This window comes from Abramis brama (genome assembly GCF_963993115.1).
Source record: "Abramis brama genome assembly, chromosome: 3".
In the NCBI taxonomy this organism is placed as follows: Eukaryota; Metazoa; Chordata; class Actinopteri; order Cypriniformes; family Leuciscidae; genus Abramis; species Abramis brama.
In genome coordinates this window covers 55,418,423-55,441,188 of record NC_139965.1, presented here as the reverse complement: position 1 = coordinate 55,441,188, position 22,766 = coordinate 55,418,423, and the positions used below count along the sequence as shown (strand labels likewise).

The window sequence follows — 22,766 nt, the reverse complement described above, 5'->3', positions numbered from 1 at the left end:
TGTAGCAAATGTCTCAATTTGCTCTCATTGCTGTTTAGAAGGAGTTAAGACATTTAAGAGATCTCTTTTTTTTCTGTCCTATTAATGTCATCATAAAATCATCACCACAGCAGACATGAGGTTTCTATATACACCCAACACTGTTCTTGCGCTTGTCGGTTATGTTCCAGAGAGTATCAGACCCTTTAAACAGCAAGCACTTTCAACAACAGATGTTCAATAAACACAGGTCTGAAGTGTCAGCATGTTTAAGCATTCGGATATGCTATTATGGTAAACCTGGCAAATTCCTTCTTGTCTCCGTCATGAGGAAGACCAGATTAAAGGGTTGAACAGAATCATGTAACTAATGAAAACCCCTTGTCTACCATAATAAAAAGTTAACAAAATGTCCTCAAAACAATATATGCAGTTTTTCGTTTTGTTTTTTTACAGATGAGGGCATGCCATGCAAACTGTCCATGCCTAATATAAGCTTTCTTTCATCAAGTGGCAGAAGTTGTGTATAGATTTTGATTCTCATTTTAAGAGGTTGCTAAGCCAGTTTATTTTTGATAACTACCCTTGTGAAAAAGAATTGTATTAAATGTGCAGTTCAATTCTCCCAGCTAAACAAAAATATGTTCTTCGAATGTTTTGCTGACATTCCCATTATGTTATGAAAATGTTATTTCTGAATGTTTTTTAAACATTCAAAGTGTCCAGTTTTTTTATGTATTAGGAACTTTTTTCATGGTTAATGTGAATGTTTTCTGAACATTCAATTCTATCATTTTTGAAAATGTTATGAAAATGTTATTTCTGAATGTTTTCTGAACATTCAAAATGTCCAGTTTTTTAAATGATTTAAGAATGTTTTTTCTCAACATTAAGAAAACATATATTAACTATTAATAACATTATAAGAACGTTCCATAAACATTATTTTAAGAACGTTTTGTCCTTACATTTACATAACATTTAAAGAATGTTAGTGAAAGTTAACGTTCCCTGTTAGCTGTTAAAAGTACTCTTTTTAAAAAGTGCTTTTAAGTAAATTTGAAATCATTATGTTTTAATAACCTTTTATAATAAGATGTACACTTATTTTGAAGTCATGTCTAACATATTATTACAAATTGAACGTGTTATTTGATATTACATTTAAAGTTAATGTATTTTTAATATACTAAATTGCAGCTTTATAATTATAAATGTGTATAAACGGATATATATAAAAGTTTTCAAAGAGAATTTATTTTACTTTACCATAAATGCTTCAGTAGCATTCAGTTTAGTAGCCTAAACTTTAACAATATTTCAAACACAATAGAAGTATTATGAAATAACATAAATATATCCTTAAGTCCTACTTAAGTGGGTCAAAATATACCCTTAAATTCAACCAATTGCATTTAACATAAATTTTAACTATATTGTCATGGATTATCAAGAATTATCTGTTTGTTTCAGTTATGGATGGTTTTATCGCATGTCCTAGTTTTCAGTTACTCATCGTTTGATTATCTGTCACACATGATGTTAATTTAGTTAATTAGTCTGCTCTTGTGTTTAAGCCCTGTGTTTCTTTCAGTTCATTGCCTTTCCTCGTCAAGCTTTTGTTGGTTGTTCTGTTCGCGCTTCATCTAGTTCAAGTATCCAAACTCAAAAGAGTATTTTTTTTCTTTGAGTTTGTGTTTAATAAAAGTAGCTGCTTTTCTTTATTGCTGTAACCAGCACCTGAAAATTATAAATGCAGTTTATTATATATAGCCTACATATAGCATTGTTTTTGCATTGCCTGCTGTGACTCCATCATCGGACGTCCTAAATGATTTAGCAGAGTTAGACGTGTTCCTGGGTCAGCATATTTTGTTGATCCTGGAACAACATTCCTGTCTGAAAATTTAATCCTAACCATATCCCTATCTCTAAACCTAACCCGACCCTTAACTTATCCCTATGAGGGGAATGATAAGTGAATAACACTGATATAGAAGCTCTAACCCTGGTTGTAAGCCTAAACTTGACGTAAACTGTAGACTTGTCCCTCAAATCTGATTGGTTGATTATTGTTCCAGGATGAACAAAGATGTTGATCCAGGAACATGTTGCACTTCCTGCACCAGGCCGGAGCGTGACATAAAACATGCATCTCCATGCGCTTAGACAACCTGTTTTATAAACTGTTCAGTAAGAATGTGTTCTGGCAAAGAACCAAACTGCCACTCTCTCTGAGAACTGTTTGTCTCAGATTTTGGACAGGCCTCGTTCAGTCTTGCTCTCTTCCAACAAAGTACTTGCTTTCAAGTATTCGTACCAAGAATTCATTTTATAACATCGATCACCCCGACTGAAGTCTAAATCATTTATATCGAAATATCTGTGATGTGTAAACTCCCACTATTCTTTGTACACTTGAAAGAGACAGTATGAAGTGTCAATGGAGTATGAAGAGTCGACCAGTGCTTGTGTGGTCTAGGGGAGTTTTTGATGATTCTCAACATATCCTGTTTATTGGACAGTATTTAAAAAAAGTCCAGTGACCTAAATACATTTTTTTCTGAAGCAAAAGACAGACACAATCTTAGTATCATAGTTTTTTATAGCCTTATTTTCAATTTGTGCAAAAAACAATTATCTTCTAGCTTTAAAAAGAAACCGAGGACATACACTGTCATCCTCTTACAATACTGACAATACTGAAAACAAAGCACAAATCTGAATATTTACATGAACTATTTTTAAAGACTGTACAAACATCATACTCAAATATATTGCTGCACTGAGGTAACCAATTCAAGAAAGTGAAAAAAGTCAAATAAAAGTAGGTGAAAAGTACAAAAGTAATATGCTCCTCGGCCCATATTCCATATAAGAACATCTATATTTAGTCTGAATCCTGGACTCTGAACACTATACAACTAAGAAATATGCATTTAGATAAGACATACTGTAGACCGCAGTCTCTTTCCTCTCAGAGGTATGACTTTACATGCTTTCAGCGTAAGTACCTTTTTATAATGTTGCAGTATAAAAGTGGTTTAAACAAATCGATGTTCAGCCGCCACTGTTCACTTGAGAAATAAAAAATAAGTTAAACTTCCAATGAAATCGGACTCTGGGTTGACATTTGATTCTCAAGTGAGCACATATCATGTGTCACATTCATAAATATTTGGTTCTGTTCTACTTAATTTGCAGTTCTGAGCAGGGATTGAAGGACGCATAATAATAAATAACAAAAATTAAGGTGCCATAATGAAAGATGAGCCTAAACATGCACTCAGTGATGCTGAATTCTCCCAGGACTGCACACTGTTTCAATGTTTTTGCACCTTTACCATAATGACGAGTAGTGTTGACTCTGGAAGGCTCACATGCATTATGAAGGGAAGTTCTCTTTTGCTTGGAGTTCTGCCTCCTTTTCTTTCCCATTTCTCTGCATAGCATCTATTTGCCCAGTCCAGGTCCAACAGATCCACACTACTGTATTGTACACACTCAACTACTATCGCTATAGAGCGCAACAGTCAGGAAGTAAAATTCCCATTCATTTTCTTTACAGGGAAATTGATTTTAACAATAAGCCTTTGAGACATTTATATTTACGTATTTGTAATGTTGTGATTCATCTTGGAAATGGTTGGTTTGGTTCATGACTGAGGTTTTTTTCCCCTACTGATAAATTGAATTCGAAAAATAATTCTCAAAGCAAAACCGCAAAAAAAAAAGGTGTGTGGTGAATGTTGCACAATGTATTCCTGCTCTGTCTTCCAAAAAAACTGATTTGAAATAAAGCAAAACATTTTTTTAAAAACTGTACAGATTAAATACAGTGTAATCAATATTCATTTTGTATGGAAATGAGAGATTTTGCATGTATTCAAAACTAATAGAATATAATCCAAAAAATAAAACGGACTTATTTGATTAAAAAAAAAACAACGATTTAAACCAGCACTGCTGTTAAAATACCATTCCTACCACACTGCATTTTGTTAAGAGTTGCATGTGTGGTCAAAATATTATTCACAATTGTATATAAAACCTTTGGAAGCCCATCGATTGAAATAGTTTGAGAAGACTTTGGTTTTCTTTAAATGGCTCTTTCCTCCAAAAGTCAGAGAAAGATGGAAGGGGTTGTATTCCACTTCCGTCGTCTTTCGAGAGCAAATCTTTTGTGTCCCATCAGTGGCGTCTCACTCTCTAACAGCGAAGACACGGAACGAACCACCTTCTGTATTGGTTTTACTGCAAGACAGAGACAGAGAAAGAAACAGTTAACAAACTATTTTAAAAAAAACACAATACATGCTACTTTATGAATAGGCCCTTGTGCAACATATTTTTAAAAATATGCTTAAGTGCTAACTGAATGGACACTTAATTTGATAAAAATGTTAAGTGTTATTAAATGAAAAGTGTAGTTTAAGTTTATATTACTGTAAATGCAATTATCTGAATTTTAGAGGGATTTTTTGATCCCCAAAAGTAGGACTTAATGGGATAGTTCACCCAAAAATTTAAATTCTGTCATCATTTACTCACCCTCATGTTGTTCCAAACATGTATGACTTAATTTCTTCTGCTGAACACAAAAGAAGACATTTTGAAGAATGTTGGGAACCAATCAGTTGATGGGCCCCATTGACTTCCATAGTATTTTATTTCCATACTATAGAAGTCAATGGGAGCCGTACCGACATTCTTCAAAATGTCTTCTTTTGTGAAATAAATCCATACAGGTTTGCAACAACTTGAGGGAGAGTAAATAATGACAGAATTTTCATTTTTTTTCATTCTTTAAGTACATCTTTATATGTGAATTCATAAGTACTTCTATTGTCTTTGAAATATGATAAATTATAAAGTTGCAATTTAGTACCGTTAAAAATGTTTACTTCACATGTAATGTCTAATATTTCAAATGTATTTTAAAATAAAACCTTTCATTTGACATTATTACAAAGTGCACCTTTTGAAAGTGTGAGAAACAGTCATCTTTAAGTACACTTAAGTGGCGTTTTATTTCATTAATATTATCTGCAAGTACAGATTTTAAAAATGTACTTTTAAGATCTGAAGTGCACATTCATTGAAATGAAGCACACTTCTTTTTCACAAGGAAGGACAGTCAGAAAGCAAACGATAAGAATTCAGCTTGGTCTGATCATCATCTTAACTCTTGTAGATGTTCAATTCAAGAGTGTCAATGCCCTCTAATCGACTACAACGATTCGCGTACCCGCTAGATTCAGATTAGCTCTGGAAACCATGACATTAACACTGGCTCAGTGCTCGTCTCGTGCTGTGGTTCCATTCAGTTTTCTTCCAGCAGCCATTATTGACTACTGTTCTTGGCCTGGCCTGGCCTGGCCTTGGCCTTGGCCTTTTCATTTATTCATAAATGGATTGGCCTTCAGGTGCTGGTGTATTGGACATGTTGCTTCGTTGGCATCAGATGTGCTGTAATTATCCTTGACCGGGACCACTGAGTCAGACACCAACAACTTTTCCATCCAATGGTAATATGGAGAGCATGTGAATACTTCCCTGTTAATAAAGTTCTCACGACGGGCTGCCCCCCATTTCCCCTAGATTGCATCATATGAATCGCGTGCGGTGAGGAGAAAATCTATCCAAGCTGTCAGTGAATGGCTTTACTATGCTCAGTTTATAGGCCGGTCAAGGGCAACCGTTTAAGAGGCGAGGATCGATTCCTTCGATGATGGTGTTAGATTTCATTACACTGGAGCCGATTTTGTCGATTTAAGCACTTTGCGCGCAGCATTGGAGAATAAGCAAAGAGTCCCTGTGTGGTCCATCCTCGATGAGAAACCACACCATTACTCTTTAACCACTAACGTGCCACAGGCAGATTTGGCCCATCATGGCTTTTGACCGCTGAATTGAGTTACTGAGAGAAAGCAAAGGGAAGAAACCAGAGCAGAGGTGAAGCGAGATACAGGACGTGTACCTCTCGGACTGGATGCCATTCTTCATGGTCCCGGTGTAACTTTTCCTCTTATCCAGAGCCAGGAGGTCCACATATCCCCCGCCGGCTTTGATCACTCCAGCGTGGATAGCAGCTCGGCAGATACTGGAGCCCTGGACATGAAGAGACAAAAGCGTATTCTTTTAGTCGGCATGCTCTCCTGTGCCATTCTCTCACAGAGAGGCTTCATTATTAGTTCCGTTGATTGATATCATGCTTCCTCAAAGCACACACTTGCACGTGTTATATACTACATACACTGCCGGTCAAAGTTTGGAATTTTTGGAGTTTTTGATGTTTTTGAAAGACCAACAATGCGTGTTCTAAAATCAGCTCAGATAACAGGATTTCACAGAGAGTATGTGCCCATTATACACTACGCAACTTCTGTGAAATCTGTCAACACAAACTGCCAAAATCTTCAGATTGCTCAGACTTTTTTGCAACTGGTGTCAATACTTCTGTAAATCAAAGCAAAAAAACTGGACCAGAGTTGCAAGTACGAGCAACAGTAATAGTGATGCTTGCCATAGCACTGTGCAGCTATGTTTTTCACTCTCAATTCCACAGTCCTTGAGATGTAAACAGTCTAAAGGAGCCTAGACAAATGACATCACTTCGAGGTCTACAGTACACACACCAGCAAGGCCAGAGCTCAAGAGCTCCAGAAAAGGCAAGTTGGCCAGACGCCTAGCAGCTTCAGTGTGTGTATGAACTCTCTGGAACTTCATGTACCTACAGTTTTTATTCTTTTAACCTGGAACCGTAGGTTCAATTCTGTCTGCTTCTGTCCACTAAACACTTCAGTATGACCCTAGAGATTACCCCGGTTTAAAGTAATGAATGTGCACAGCTCATCGCACTTGTCTGGGTGGCATTATCTTATAATACTCATCCAATTGCTCATGCATTATAAGTGCACTTTCAATCAAAGGCTACCTTTACAAATGACCAAGTCCAAACCACTGTATAATGAGGGTTAATTAGTGCTTGCTGAAGAGCGTGCTCTGATCTGAGGCCAGCTCGACAAATGCTCAGCTTTTACAGAGGAATGTGGCCGCAACAAGGCCAAAAGGCAAGTTCATTTGAGTTCACACACCACTAAACAGCCAGGCCAGGTCTCTTCTCCGGTGAGAAAAAGACATGTGAGAGAAGCGAATTATCCAGATTGCAGAGAATCTTAAGTTTAAGTAAGAAATCACTGAATTGTTGCAAATGTAAATGTCATCTTTTCAATGAATCTAGCTGATCTATTTCACTTGTTCATTCACAAATTGGACAATTTTCAAGTTCATCTCACAGATTCAATGATCCGGTCACAGGGTTTTCTGAATGTTTGCTAGAGAGAAGCTGTTTGAAGTTATCAGTGAATAACTATATTTCAGTCAGGACCACTTTGAGAATGAAATTTATTGACAATCTTTGGATTTGGCGAGAGGCTTAAGGCCAATTTATACTTCTGCGTCGGACCTACGCCGGAGCCTCTACGCTGTAGGCAACGCGTTGGTTTTCATTGTTACTTCTGCGTCGTTGTACGCGTTCACGCGCGCAGAGGGAGCATGTGAAACCCGAGGGAGCGGTCCTAGCAGACCAATCACAGCGCTTGCGTCCGCGTAGAGTTGACGCGTTGTTACATTTTTGGAGAGGTGCACGTCAGGGTACGCGCGATACACACAGCCTACGACGTAGCTACGGCGTAAGTTCGACGCAGAAGTATAAATTGGGCTTTAGGCTCAAAGGTGCTCGAGCTGCCATACTAGACAGCTTGAGATACATCCTTGAGACACAAATCCCCCAAACCTTTTAATAACCAAATGTTTCTTAGCATATGTTTACAGAAGGAGATACAATGATTATGTACATAGAGTGAACTTACACTGTCTAAGCTGTTCCCTAAACAGTTAAGTGTTCCATAAGGCCAAGACCTGACCTCAGGCATGCATGAGTCAGTGTAAGAGAGCTGCTCTCCAGCTCCACTCTCACAGCTGCTGCTCTGTGGTCAGTCTGCACTCTGGGAGATAAATTAGTGGCGACAATGGAGCCCACCTCTACCAACAACTCCCTTAAGACTCACACAGACAATTCCCGCGGTCGACCCTCACCACAAGAGTAGCACGCTCACTTTAGCCCCATAAGTGCTTGACTACGAACGCCTGTTCTCCCTCATTTCCCATGTCTCAGCCCTGTAACGCTCACGGACAGAAGCGGGTACTCACATCAGCGTAGATGTTGCTGCCGACCACTGGAGCCCAATATGAAGGTTCGTTTATGCAGTTAGCTTGGCAGAACACTCTGATGAGATAGAGGTGAAACTGGTAAGGTGCATTAGAAAGTTCTTCCAGATGACCTATTATAGAGTGTAATCTATATGGTGAGTATAACAATTCTTTGAACTGTACCTTGGACAATGAGAGGTGGACGTCTTGAAGGGACAAATCTCTGCCACTGTCGTGTAGCAGTCTATTGTTTGCTCTAAAAAGGAGGAAAATACATCATTGGTGAACCAGACCTTCTCTCAAAGATAATGAAATGTTTATTATTATTAATAAAATAATATTAATATATGGATTACAATATACAGTATGTTATAAATATAATAATTACATTCATATAATACTATCAATCAATAGATCAATTATAATATTTGCCTTCACATAATAATACACTTTAGTATACTTTTAAGTCAAGTCACCTTTATGTATATTGCGCTTTATACAATACAGATTGTTTCAAATCAGCTTTACAGTGATAACAGGAAAATGATACATTTCAGCTGAAGTCATAATTGTTTAAATTTAAATTAAATGCAATTAGTTGAACTTAAAAGTGTTTTTGACCCACTTAAGTAGTACATCTTTATATGGAATTTCATAATTCTATTGACTTTGAAATATGGTCTACTGCTGAATGTACTGACAAGTATTTATGGTAAACTAAAATATACTTAAATGTAATTTCTATTAAAACTTGTATGTCATGTGTTTAAATTTACTAGTAATTACACATTTGTAGTTTGTAGATTGCATGCTGAAACAATTATAAGATCAATGAGAATATTTGCATTTACACAAGAATTATTAAGATAAAACAGTAAAATCCTCACCTTCCACTTTTGACACCATAAATGCATTGCCAGGTTTGTATTTACTACAAACAAACGAAAAAAATCACAGAACACAGATTAGATAACTATCAATGTGGATAATTAATTGTGGACAAACTTAATTGAAATGACTATATCATCATAACATTCAAACTACCTGAATGACTCTACGCCATTCTTGGTTGCCTTTACAAAGAACGGGAAGCTGTCTTTTCTTGTGACGTCAACAAGGCCTCCATTGTTGTCAATTACTCCATAGTGGATTGCAGCACGGCAAATACTTGATTGCTACAATAACAGGAAGAAAAAAAGAGTTATTAAAGAAATCGAACTTCATCATCAACAACAGGACCATGTGAAATCTCAGAGTAACACTTACAACATCATAGTACAGCGTTCCCCACACTTTCCCCTTCTTATTTACACAGTTGGCTGGGCAGTTGTACCTATGAAAGAAGAAAAAGACCACCAGTAAATTTTCAGAACTTATCATCTATTAAAATCTTCAAGAAACGTTTAATTCATTCAGACTGACCTATTGCAGGTTGCACCTTTACATTTGTCCCTCATTTTTGTCTCACACTTAATAATTTGGGCTGAAAGGCAAAAATGAATACTTTAGATAAATGTACATTATTACTAAAGTTATATTATTTGAATGGTTTTAAAATATAATAAATGCTAATAATTGTTAAATTATTATTATTATTAATTATTTAATAATTATTCAGTTGTTTTATAATTTCAAGTAATATTATTCACACTAACCTAGATAGGTATTTCTTGTAGTCTTGGGTGAGGAAGGATTGGCATTTACAGGTTTTTTAGGGGAGAAAGGCTTGGACTGAGGCTTAGTTGGCGTAGTTTGAGGCTGTATCGGCTCCTGAGGCTTCTCCACCTCATTCATATCTGGAGACTCGTGACGTTCAGGGACTCCTAAAAACAAAAAACTCAAAAATTAGATTTCAATCTTTACACCTGGTATTAAGATGCGTTTTGGTCGATCGGATCACAAGTGGACGACGCTAAATACAGGTGTAAACGAGGTCGAAAACGTTTTGAGCTTCTTCTCTCCGTATGTCTCTGGTGTTCATATGTAAATTGCCCATACATTTACCTGCCCATAGACCCCATCAGGACAGCAGTGGTTGAATGTGAGATGGATTTTAACAGGTGTAAACGGGAATGTGTCTCCCTCGCCTACTTGTAATCTGATCAAACAAAACGCATCTTAATACCAGGTGTAAACAGGGCCATAGACCCCTATATAAACTGAACCAATGATAAGTTGTAAATGTGTTCAGAAATCTCTAACAAATATGTTATTGCATAGACTATTTTAAGTCAAAAAGTGAGCAGGATATATATACAAATTTAAAGGAACACTCCACCCATTTGCATTAAGCTTTGCAATGTTAGAAACCAAGTCATACTATTGAATGGTCGTGCAACATTTTCTCATTTTCCCCTGAGACGAGAGAAATCTGTATTTACCTCTTTACACTTCCTCCTACAATGACGCAAAAATCGTCATTTTGCGTCATTGTAGGAGGAAGTGTAAGAGGGGGGGATTTCTGTTAAGACTACAAGCACTAGTTCCCACCCTTTCAAACCCGCCCATAGGGGGTTGGACCTAATGCGCTAACAGACCTATCACAGATCAGTGCCAGTGCGTTTGATTTCACCGGCAGAAACCTGCATGTCCGGCCGTCGAGATCGTCCAAAATGTCTGGGATTCGGCTTTGCTTTCTACGGTCGCCATTCATTGTTTACATGCACACCTTTTGTTTCAATCTAACTGAATTCATTCCGATTGGTGAATCTGAATGTAGTGTTTACATGAACGCTAAACAAGTGATCGGTTGATGTGCGTTTTACCATTGCTAAGAAAATACCCGCTCCTCAATGAGAGATAGCCCACGAGACTGGCGCGTCTCACAGGCGCCGCTCATCAGTAATCACACCACCGGCTTTTGCGTTCTACAGTCGCCATTCATCATGTTTACTATGGCGAGCAGGACGAGGCTAGGGCCGCGGGAGAAAGACGCGAGGCCGGTGGCGTGATCGGTTGATGTGCGTTTTACCATTGCTAAGAAAATACACGCTCCTCCGTGAGAGATACGAGACCAGTGCGTCTCACAGGTGTCGCTCATCAGTAATCACGCCACCGGCCTCGCGTCGTTCTCCCGCGGCCCTTGCCTCGTCCTGCTCGCCACAGTAAACACAATGAATGGCGACTGTAGAACGCAAAAGCCGAATCCCGGACATTTTGTGCGATATGTGATCTCAAAAACCCGGGCAGACTCATGGAGACTACTAGTAACTTAGCTTAGCTTTATTGTTTACAACTGCTCTCTAACCGGTAGGCGTGGCTTGGGAGTGGCCTCGTAGAGCAGCGAAGCAAGTGCATTCTGGGAGTTGTTGTCTTTCATCCACATGAGCCAAAAATAAATTTCCTGGCTTTTCTCAGTCTAGAAGGCTCCAAATTCAAAAATAATTTCACATTTCTTCTACATAAATGACCCAATTTAAATACACATTCATCTTTCCAGAGGTGGAGTGTGCCTTTAACGTATGTCTTCGGCAGGCATGTTGTATTATGAATGTATTATCAGGGCAGCGAGTGCCTGAGTCCTCCTCAGCTCTACAGCGCCCCACAATTTTCCAATGTAAATATGTGGTGAAAAATGGAACTGCAGCGGTCTCTCATAGAGAGCCATTGGGGCAGATTTCAGACTGCCCCGCTTATTTTACGTTATGTAAACCTCGCTCCAGACCAAGATGATATCAATTGGCTTCAGCTATGTGTATATTAGTCTGCATCAGGTCAGTAACTAGTTGGTATTGTCTGTTCTTCCAATGTAGAGTAGCGTTTCAAATTATTGAAAGTATAATATGCTCATGTAATATATATATATATATATATATATATATATATATATATATATATATATATATATATATATATATATATATATATATATATATATATATATATATATATATATATATTCTGTTTGTTTCATGTTTGAGGTTGAATAACGCAACCTCTGCCAAAAGTGTTCTGCTTGTGTTCAGCAATTACAATATAAAGCTTACAAAATGTTTATCATAAACTGCCACTAAGACCCAGAATCTGCCCTACCAAAATATATGGTCAGGAGCTGTTACTGGTTACACCTTTGTAATCATTCTTCTATCCTCATTCATCATCCTCACCTTTGTAACAGAGGTTGTCTCTGCAGCCTCCTCCATAGCTTGGTGGACACTGGGAGCAGGGGCGGCCATGTTGGTACGGGGCTTCCCCGATCCAGTTTCCCCTAGAAGAGGGCACAGGTTCAGCATGAGTTTGGAAATTACTGCAAAATCTGCACATTTGACTGAGCACTCAAAACACATTATCACACACTCTCACGGATCTCAGGACTGATTTAGGAAAACAAACCCCAGCTGCCAAATTAAATCATTAGCTTGGAAAAGAATAGCATATTCTGTCAATGTTTTCCTTTCCAAAAATCCTTCATTTACCTTTCCATTTTCCAAAGGATAAAACTTTGCTTATAGCCTCTATGTTTTGAAGGATGGAATATTTGCTTAAAAAAAGTTTTGTTCCATACAGGATAATCATCAGGAATAGTGATTAGCCATCTGGTGTTAAGTGAATAAACGTCAGCAGAAACAGCACAGTTACTGGTCTTACTTTGGCGAGTAGTTGCAGACGAGATAGATAGAGTTCTCCCAGAGCTCTCCCCACACGTCCATACGTGGACACATGTGTACAGCACAGCCAACACGATTGGTTGTGGCCCAGACCAGCTGCAAACAAAGAAAAATACAGTAGTATTAGTGATGTTTGTATTCAATATTCCTAATATTGAACCTTGAAATGTAAGTTGAAGCAATGATGGCCTCAAATAATCTGGCTTGTTGAAGAGAACTGTGTTATTTATTTTGTAAGCGATCTTGTAATTCCAATTTTCATCAGTAAAAAAAAAAAAAAAAAAAAAAATCCAATAGACTTACACTGAGGATGGACCCAAGCCAAGTCTAGAGCTCTTTTGACTTCAGCTAGTAAGCAACCATATACAACATGTTTATATTAAGTGTCTTTAACTACTATAACATTTAAACTAATCATTTGATACCATGCACTTTTGTACATACATTTGTACATAGTACTTATGGGTAACAATTTATTTTACAGTGTCATTGTTACATGCTACATGTAGTTACTGTAGTAATAACTATAAATTATGCATAATTACATGCAATTAACCCTAAATCAAACACTCATCCTAAACCTACCCCTATAGTAAGTACATGTAGTTAATTATTATTACTCAGTACTTGAGTGTATAATAAAATTGTAACACAGACACCTTAAAATAGTGTAACCTACTTATTTTTTACAAATACCTCCAGGTAATTACATCTGTAATTAATATTTGTAGATATTACACACCTACCCCTACCCATTAACCCACTCTTAAACCTACCCATACCAGTGAACCAGTCCCTAACCTTACCCGTATCCCACCTCAATAGCAGCAAATGTGTTTTGCAATACAACAAGAACACAATAAGTTCTTTGTACCAAACAATTGTTATTATTGTCGTAATTACATAGTAGTTAAAGAAACCTAATATAAAGTGGGCCCAAAAAAAAAGGTTAAGTATGCACAAAAGATGCAGATCTCTTTGCTGTTGTTGGTGTTGAAAGAATAAAAAAGACATCCATATCAGCTCCCCCCAGACCAGAGGAGGAAGTGTTCCCTAACAGGAATCGGTCTCCGTTCTGGGGCAGCAGTAGAAGATTGATGGGGCCACAGGGGCCATGAATAGAGACTGCCCTCTTTCATTCTGCACTGAAGGGCGGAAGGAGAAGCACCTCAAGTGTGACCGGGCCAGTTTCCTGAAAAACGTGTGTGATCCTTCCCTTCATCCACTCTTATCCACACAAACAAAGTAATGCCTGCGTGCAGCCCATTGAGTTGTGGTCAAGGCCCAAGCTGATTCGCTTAAACACAATAGAGTTCACCGGGTACAGTCCTGCAGCACGAGCCAAACCATTTGGCTGTGAAATGAAAGGGAAGTGCTTAGTCAGGCCTTTTTTTTTATACATACAGTTAAACCGTAGTGGGGCTGCATCCAACCCCGTCGAGCATAACCCGAGGGAACACGTCTCAATGCTCCCTCGGGAATGCACTTCCTGTACGGGGGCAAAAAAGAGGCCACAGACGGTGTCGGCCATGGGACAATGATACAGCAAACTAATCAGTCTCAAAAAACACAAACTCAGGTTTATCCCTGATGGATCGTTTGGCAGAGAGAAGATTGAGGGGCCCTTGCACAGCACGTGAGAGAGGAGCAGAAAACAAGGAGAATTGCTGCGTGGATTTGGCACGGATCCCCTACGACTCTGCATCTTCAAAAGAATTCAGGTCAAACAGGAAAATGATTCAGGAGTCAAGGAACGCTTTCCAGATGCTGGTGACCTGCTTTTTGAGGGCCAGCAAGCTGAGAGAATGTGGGACAAACTCATTCCAGTGAAGTAAAGTCTGAGAGGACATGAGACCATTGCCCAACCCCTCTCTCTTTCTTGTTTTATTTTTTTATCATTATTTTCATTCTCAATTTTCTCTGTTATTCTCTCTCAGACTTTGGTTTGCCTCTCTTTCCTACTTTTCTTTTCTTTGTGCATTTTATCTGCTTGATCTGGCATGTTCAATATGTTTTGACAGTATCAACATTCTTTTTCAAATGCCATCATTTAAAGAAAAAGGGATAATAAGCTGTTAAGAAGTGTAGAATGAAACAGAATGAGGGCTGCAGCAAACCACTGGTTACTTATAAGTACCTACAGTGAGTCTAAATAGTATTTGGACACTACAAGGGATAATTCCCAAAAAATTCACCCCAAAATGAAAAATTTGTCAAGTGCCCTCATGTCGTCCAAACTCAGACTTTCATGCATCTTCGAAATGCAAATGAAGATATTTTTAATGAAACCTGAGAGATTTCTGTCCCTCCAATGAAAATCAAAAATTTGGCAATAAGAAATCGTATATGAATTGAGCGGTTTAATCCAAGTCTGAAGAGATGCAATCACTTTATATGATGGACAGATATAATTAACGTATAAGCATTGATCAACAAATATACATAGAGCATCAGAATCTCATACATTACATGCTTGGTGCATGAGAAATAACCTCAATGGACTGTCAATGGATGGACAAAACTTATTCATGTTTCATTTTCGGGTGTAATTGTCCTTTTAAGATTAATTTACAAAAGCATTTTTAGGACTCGCTTAGGTGTCCAAATACATTTTGGGGCCATTATATATTACATGTGTGATACAAGACACTGTTCTGTGCCAGGTTAATGAACACCAGTGGTCAAGGCTGCACTCCATATGCTGTTTTCAATGGTACTTCTATTTTAATGCAGGTCACACATGCTACTTATTAGACACCGCTGGTGAGGAGTAAACTCAAGCTAGCAAGTGCACACCTTCGCACGCGAGTTTTAAAATCATAAACAAGGTCATGTTGTTTAGTCCCACTGGGATAATTGTCAGCTAACTAATCTTTCTCACTCACTTGTGTGTAGTGGGTGCACATGGGTCCAGAGCAGCGCTCAGGGCACCACGGGTTGCACTCATGCGGGTAAGGGTAGGTGTAGTCCTTCACCTCATCGTACCAGGCCTGCACATGGTAGGCAGGAGAGCGGTACCTATCAGGAAAGAGACACAATTATTTCATATGATTATGAGTATCACACCACTACTTAAACAAGGGGCAGTCGTGGCCTAATAGCAGGGGCGCAACTACCCAGTGTCAGAGGGGTATGCAGCAACAATTTTGGCAAAATGTTGAAAATAAAGTATGTCCCCAGATCTGAATGAACAATTTCAATCTCTAGAGACTTTTTCAGGCCTGAAATCACAATTTTAAAATTCAAATATTCTAATATATCCATGTTTTACATGACTGTGGCCATTAGTAGCACCTTGCACAACCGGTTATGATACAGGAACAGACTAATACGATCTTTGTAAATGTGTGTGTACTCATACCTTCCCCAGTGCACTGCAAGGTTCTGCCCGATGGACTTCAGAAGGTCTTGAGGTCCATGTTCCCACTGGCATTGTTCCGCCCAGTAGGTTGCCGACTTCTCCAGTTCATCATCCCAAACCTGGTCATACACACACAAGCTAAATCAAACTCCCAGCAGAACACAACAGATTCATAATTCTCATATGTTTGCACTGAGACTTTAACAAAATACTGAACATGCTGAGTTTTATTCCAAGATAATTCCCTTTGCCTTCCTCTCACTCTTCATCTTCAATATAGGACTGGGAATCAGGCCCAATACAACTAAAATATTGGTTACATGCACGCACATCAGAGCTTGGCTCACATCCATTGTAAATCCCCAGCAATCAGGGTTAAATGAGACAAATTTCCCCAGCTTATTTCTCCACCTGTAGGGAAAGAGGACTCACTTCGCCCCACAGAACAGGGTTCTTCACCTCTGAGGAACTCTCAGTAAATTTCCAACTGCATTATGGGCACAAACACTCACACATTCTGTAACCTCAGTTCTAAAGGTGCTGTTTGGGACTAAGCCACATTTCTGAAACCCTTACTTGTTCGCTGAGGCTTGGCAGCGGTTCTGAAACCCCTGCTTGTGGTAGACTCCTGTCTTTCTCAAAGGCATCAACCCAACTACATTAACCATAAGGCCTTTCTCTTTGTATCTTTACCTTAAAAACTCACTACATCAACATTACATTCACTTTCAATGTGCCATATGCAAAGGTACACAGGGCAGAGTAATAAAGCAAGGCTGTGCTCTCAGTAGGTCCCCAGAACACCTATGATTAAAGCGTTTCCTACGAAAAAGTTTTTAAAACTCAATTTCCTACAATACTTTGCAATGGCATACAATTAATGCTGCCATCTTGTGCTATCGAAATTATCGTAAACATGAGTTTCCTAGTTAAAAATTGGACATGAATGCCCTCTCAAGTCATATTTACCACGGGGAAGCTCTGGGATCATTTTAATACCCAAGTCCCCGAGAATAATCATAATCATGCATATTGTATGTTTTATACAGTGAAATTAACCTGTATTTTAAATTCTGACAATCTAGATAGCTCTGTGAATGTTTATATGGTTGTCAATGAATGGGACACTAAATATCATTTTGGCTATAATACGATTTTCCCAATAAATAGGCAATAATAAACCTGATGTCTTCCATGATTCCTGTTCTTTCCAACAACAAAGCACTTGATTGTGACGAGCTCGTACATAACTTCAGAAGTGAGAATTAGAACATTTCCGATTGCACATGAAGGCAGCATAAGGCCTTCAAACTGAGTCAGTCTTTGTCAGAATACAGCTAATGTAAAGCCAATGTCTCACCTTTGCAATTAGCTTTATGAAAAATATTATTCATTAAATAAATAAATGATATAGGTTGTGTAACAGTGTAGGAGTATCATCTACTGGTACAACATAACCAAGCTTTTGGTAGGTCAGCATTACTTCTAACTGGAACTTTAAAAAAAATTATTTTGTGTTCCACAGGAAGAATTGTACAGGCTTGGAACAACATGGCCGCGAGTAAATGGTGACAGAATTGTCATTTTTGGGTGAACTATAATTTGTGAAATAGAAGTGCACTTAAATGTATTGAATGTGCACTTGTAACGTACTTCAAATCTTAAAAGTGTATTATTTTTTAAACTATACCTGTAGATAATATAATATTAAATAAAAGGCCGCTTAAGTGTACTTAGAGTACATTTTCATGACTATGTTTCTTAACACACTTATTTTGATGTTTTGACAAAGATACTAAAGCACATGTAAAATATTTTATTATAATTTTAACTGTAGTGTGTTATATATATTTATAGTTAATACATTTGAAATTACACCATCATTACAGATGTGTTATTACAAATATATTTAAAGTAAATGACATTCAAATTGGCTTTAATAAGATTTTCCCAATAAATAAGCAAGAATAAACCAAGAATTCAAGGCAATGATTAACCATATTAGGCAAGAATTACCCATATTTCAAAGACAATAGAAGTAACAAATAAACTTGCATATAATGTTGTAGTCCTACTTAAGTGGGTCAAAAAACACTCTTAAGTTCAACTAACTGCATTTAATATAAATGAAAACCATAATACATTTTCATTTAATTGCATTTAAAATGCAGTTAAGTGTCCGAAAACGTAGGGACAAACAAAGGGAATCCCTTTGACACGTGCGATTTCAAGGCAGCATACAGTACCTGCCATTTTTGTCACATAACTGAAGCCTCATATCTGTTCCAGGAATGTCACTAATCTTTGGCTCTGTTTTCTACCTGTGTCGTGACTCCTGTCTCAGCCGGCGGCTATAAGCAGCAGTGCAATTGTCTCCACAGTAAAAAGGCACCACACCACGCTGACTGCTCTGCATCCCAGTGAGTTCATCTTTTCCAGACAAGATTACACTTGTAAAAGCAACGTCTCTCCCCATGAAGCCTGTATTTGGCCCCTAAGCAAACCTAAAGATATTTACTGCACCAGAAAAAAAGATGACTGATGCTAACACAAAACGCAATTAGTATAAACCAGGGTCATTAATGCAGAACCGAGTGTTGGTTTTGTACAGCTGTGTGGTCGACATAAAAATACCTTTGCTGAACTGTCTTGCTGTCTACATTGACAGTTATATTCTAAAGCAGCATACTAACTGAAATAGAACCTCATTAGTGACGGCTTTGATACACTCTTCATATGCACAGACAGCACTGGGAAACTAGACAAACTAATAGGATCTAATGTTAGCATGTTGCTAAGCTAACCCTGCTGAAAAATGTATGCTGGAATCAGCATGAGACGCTGGTTTGCTGGTCCCCAGTTTGCTGGACCAGCTATTCCAGCCCAATTTTGTTTGAGAACAGCATGACTATGCTGGTACACCAGCTACTATACCAGGGCTAATGAGCATAATACTGCTTGGACCAATATGGAATTCATGCTTGTTTATGCTGGATCTGTCAGCAGGGAACAGAGAATAAATAAGCGTAACAACCCTTGGGGAAAAAGAAGTGTGCTTAATTGCGCTTTGTATGCTTACATGTACTTCATTTTCACAAGGTAATACATAGCGCACACAGAAATGTTGGGTAAAATAATGCATTTTAAAATAGATTGAACTATTTTTAATTGATGGTATTTATTAATTAATGAATATCAAGAATAAATCTGCCATCGTTGGTAAAAATGTACAGCTTGTCACATTCTGAGGTTTTCATCTCAGTGTCTCTTTAGTCAAAATAAGGCACTTAGATGTCAGCATAATGTTATTGCCTACCTTTTGAAACAATCTTAGTGTCTGCCGCACACGTATGATGGCGTTAAAATGCTTTCTAGATAGGTAACTCCCTAGGTTTTGGAACAGAACCTTCTGAGTTTTCAGCTCAGTTAATTTTAGTGTCTCTGTACAGACCTTTGATGTTACAGTAAATCATAATAAAGTTGGATGTGAGTAAAATGACATTCTCACCATGTACTCCATGTTGGAGGAAGTCGGGTACACCTCTCCTCTCAGCTTGTTGTGCAGTTGCAGGATCTCCTCCCTGTCCGTCCACTTGATGGCTCTGCGAGTGCGCACAGGCACTTCAGCTTTTGTGCTGTTGGGTTCCAGCTCATCCTGGTAGCGTTGCATTAACTGCATCAGCTCCAGGGAGTCGGGAAGGAAGAGGGAAGCAGACAAGCTGGCACCCAGGAATATCAGGGCGATGGAAACGAGACTGTTCATGGCAGCGTTGATGCTTTCAGGGTCGGATCACAGTAGACTGCCTTGTGTGAGCTGGTCTTCAGTGCTCTGTTCTGGAAAATCTGGAAGGAAATATGGTTTCCATGAGGATAAGTGTTGGGAAAGTTGTTGGAGAAAACGATGGATAGTAAACACATGTCCATGTGTTTACTCAAAAACAGAAATTAGTGCTTCAAAGAGGAATTTGCAAAATTGGCTTCATTAGTCACTCTTATTGCATCCTGACTAAACATACACCACAAACAGATGAACCCAATAACAACATAATCTGAGTTGCTATTCTGGAACTACATATCCATCCATGTTTTGCAGTAACTGCTCCTTTGTTTAAACTCTGCTTATCCATTAGCTGAATCTAACAAAAACATGTCCAGGTTACATTTCACAACCAAATCAGTAAACAGGTAATTTAGCCTAAAGCAAGCACAATTTTAAGATAAATAAGATTCACTGTGATATTACTTCGAGAGGGCAAATTCTTGATTTAATTAAAGTAATAAGAATTGCACTTAAGAATATGAAAATAATGTCAAAATGCAAAACATCTTAATGGTCCTAAAAGAGACAATTCATTGTTGGTTTCTTATGATGGTGCTGTGAAATGAAAGCTTTAGCATAAGTTCTGCTGGGAAGACTCAATTGTTACGTCACTTATTACCTTCTCATCTATCCAATCGTGTTCTAATACTTGTAGTATAAAAGATCGGTTCTTCCACATGTCTGAGTTCGCAGATGCTGATGCCTACATTCACCTCCACCTTCCCCACCACCACCAGGATGGTCCCTTCCCATACCTCCCAGAGGGTCGGCTGCGCCCCTGCCTTCGTCTTCAGGGAGGAAATGCAGATTCCTCAGATTGCGAGCTACGCCAAAGAACTTTATATCATAATACTTGCTTGCTGGGCTGTTAATAAGTGCATACTTGTTATGTTATTTTGCCTCCCGGGTCTTTCTGGCAGAAATATGACAGACAGGAGTTTTTGATAAACAGAATTCAACCTTTTTCTTTCTGCTGAATTGCCATAACTTGCTCAGATGAAATTTGCCATCTATCCTCACTGGAGCAGCACTCACACGTGAGATAATGAAATGGCCCACATTGATCCACATTAAATGAATAGTTTTGCTCTAATTTGAAGAATGTTCATTGTTTGTCATAGTCAGTTCGCCTCAGTTTGGACATGTTAAGCCAAAGGTCTCATCATTACAGTGAAAACTATCAAAGCCCCTCCATAACAAAAACCCATTGTAATCTTTCATCACTACTCAAAAGACCAAACTACTAAGCCTGATCTCCTTTGATTAGATTTGTTAGTTGGATGGACCAGCAGGTCTGTTTGATCTATGCATGTTCAGCATCCATCCATACGCTGAACTTTGTTTATTAAACTCATTAATATCCTGAGGTGACAGTGGGACAAAGGATAATTCATTAGCAATAAGGAGAGGAATAAATCCACACTCAGCAGTGGTTTCACTCACACATTTATCAAAGCAGATTCTTCTCTATCCTAGACTGACTTTCTCTGGGAATGGAATTGTCCTCGATTGGACAGCGACTGGAGGAGGTGCAAGAATGGGAGCGAAGAGCAAGTGAATTAGGGTTATTTATTGGAGGAGATGGAAGAGAAAAGTGGCCACCTCCAGCCCCACACATCTAAATGCAGATGAGCCAAACACATGAAACACCAAGCCCCAGAATTGTCCTGCTTATCAGGATTTATAGAACGATCCAAATCTCTCTCATTTTTACTTCTCACACTTTCTCACTTTCTCTGCAGAGCCTTGACATCCAACACCAAGTCTGAGTAAACACAGGCACTGCTTCAGTTCCAGCTGCCTCCCTTTCTTTCTCTCTAGTTCACATTCAGTTCTGCTCATCCCTCTCCTGGATTTTTATACTACCATGACAGACAGAGCAGCCAGGAAAATGCCAACCGGGCACCTAGTCCACATAAACATTGGCAGGTGGTCCATCTGCACTTTATAAGGCAAAATGCTTTTCGGTTTGTGCACATTGCGCTTTGCACAAATATTAAAGTTTAAAATGGCAAGAGATTGTTATGACAGCATGACAGTCGAACCACATGCACATTTTCCAGTTTGGCAATGAGTGCAACTAATGTCCAAAATCATGCTCAAATTGCATTTTGATACTCATCACCTGAGCTCTTATCTATATGCTGATAAACACTGACTATCAATGGTTCATTACCAAAAAAGGAGAAAAAAGCTCCTCTCTTGATACTGAACTTTAATTCACTAAATGCACCTAAATGCAATTAATCAAGAATGCCTATGTAAATATAACTCTCTCTGTGATCTATCTTTTATATGATAAAAAGTAAAAAACATAGTTTACCTAGTCTGAATCTTCTCCACGAGCTACTCCAGAGGTTGCTGCAGCTCAGTGTTTTGCGGCTGGAGTATTTTCCTTGAAAGTCAAACAAGTGTGAGTAGTTGAGGCCGTTTGGCAGCTGTGGACTCTGACTGACTCTGTGGAAGCAGCTCAGCTCCTTTTATAGAGGAGGAGAGGAGGGGGAGGCTGAAGAAGGCTGTGTTCTTGGCGAAACTCCATCGCTCTGACGAACGATGTCGAGATGAAAACGCAAAGAACATAAATCATCTCAAACTACCTCCAGAGACACAGAGGATTACTCAACACCACACGACAGCAGAATGTTTGTCGACGAGTTATCGTTTTGTAATTTGTCATTAGTTCTGTCAATACATTAATGGTTTTATAAATGCTTACAAATATTTATCAAATATTATTTTGCTCCAGCTTTTATTTTTTTATACTTTGCACTATTATGTGTGGTAA

General features: G+C 38.4%; 1 protein-coding gene across 1 annotated transcript; it reads right to left on the bottom strand.

Moving 5' to 3' along the window:
- Positions 1 to 2,566: 2,566 nt before the first annotated feature.
- crispld2 (cysteine-rich secretory protein LCCL domain containing 2) lies at positions 2,567 to 22,438 on the bottom strand. The gene is made up of 15 exons (XM_084110439.1): positions 22,305 to 22,438; positions 19,670 to 20,004; positions 16,162 to 16,280; positions 15,686 to 15,818; positions 12,781 to 12,896; positions 12,300 to 12,400; positions 9,849 to 10,016; positions 9,616 to 9,676; positions 9,460 to 9,526; positions 9,238 to 9,368; positions 9,081 to 9,124; positions 8,377 to 8,449; positions 8,194 to 8,269; positions 5,960 to 6,090; positions 2,567 to 4,233 (listed from the first exon to the last, which is right to left on the bottom strand). The coding sequence occupies exons 2-15, from the start codon at positions 19,922 to 19,924 to the stop codon at positions 4,182 to 4,184; spliced, it is 1,527 nt and encodes a 508-aa protein (XP_083966565.1). The 5' UTR covers positions 19,925 to 20,004; positions 22,305 to 22,438; the 3' UTR covers positions 2,567 to 4,181.
- Between the last annotated feature and the right edge of the window lie 328 nt (positions 22,439 to 22,766).

Coding starts and splice junctions, on each gene's coding strand:
- crispld2 (XM_084110439.1), bottom strand. CDS start 19,924: ATGAACAGTCTCGTTTCCATCGCCCTGATATTCCTGGGTGCCAGCTTG. Junction 9,527..9,615: donor AAAGGTGCAACCTGCAATAG/GTCAGTCTGAAT, acceptor CTTCTTTCATAG/GTACAACTGCCCAGCCAACT. Junction 6,091..8,193: donor GCAGCAACATCTACGCTGAT/GTGAGTACCCGC, acceptor CTTCATGTCCAG/GGCTCCAGTATCTGCCGAGC.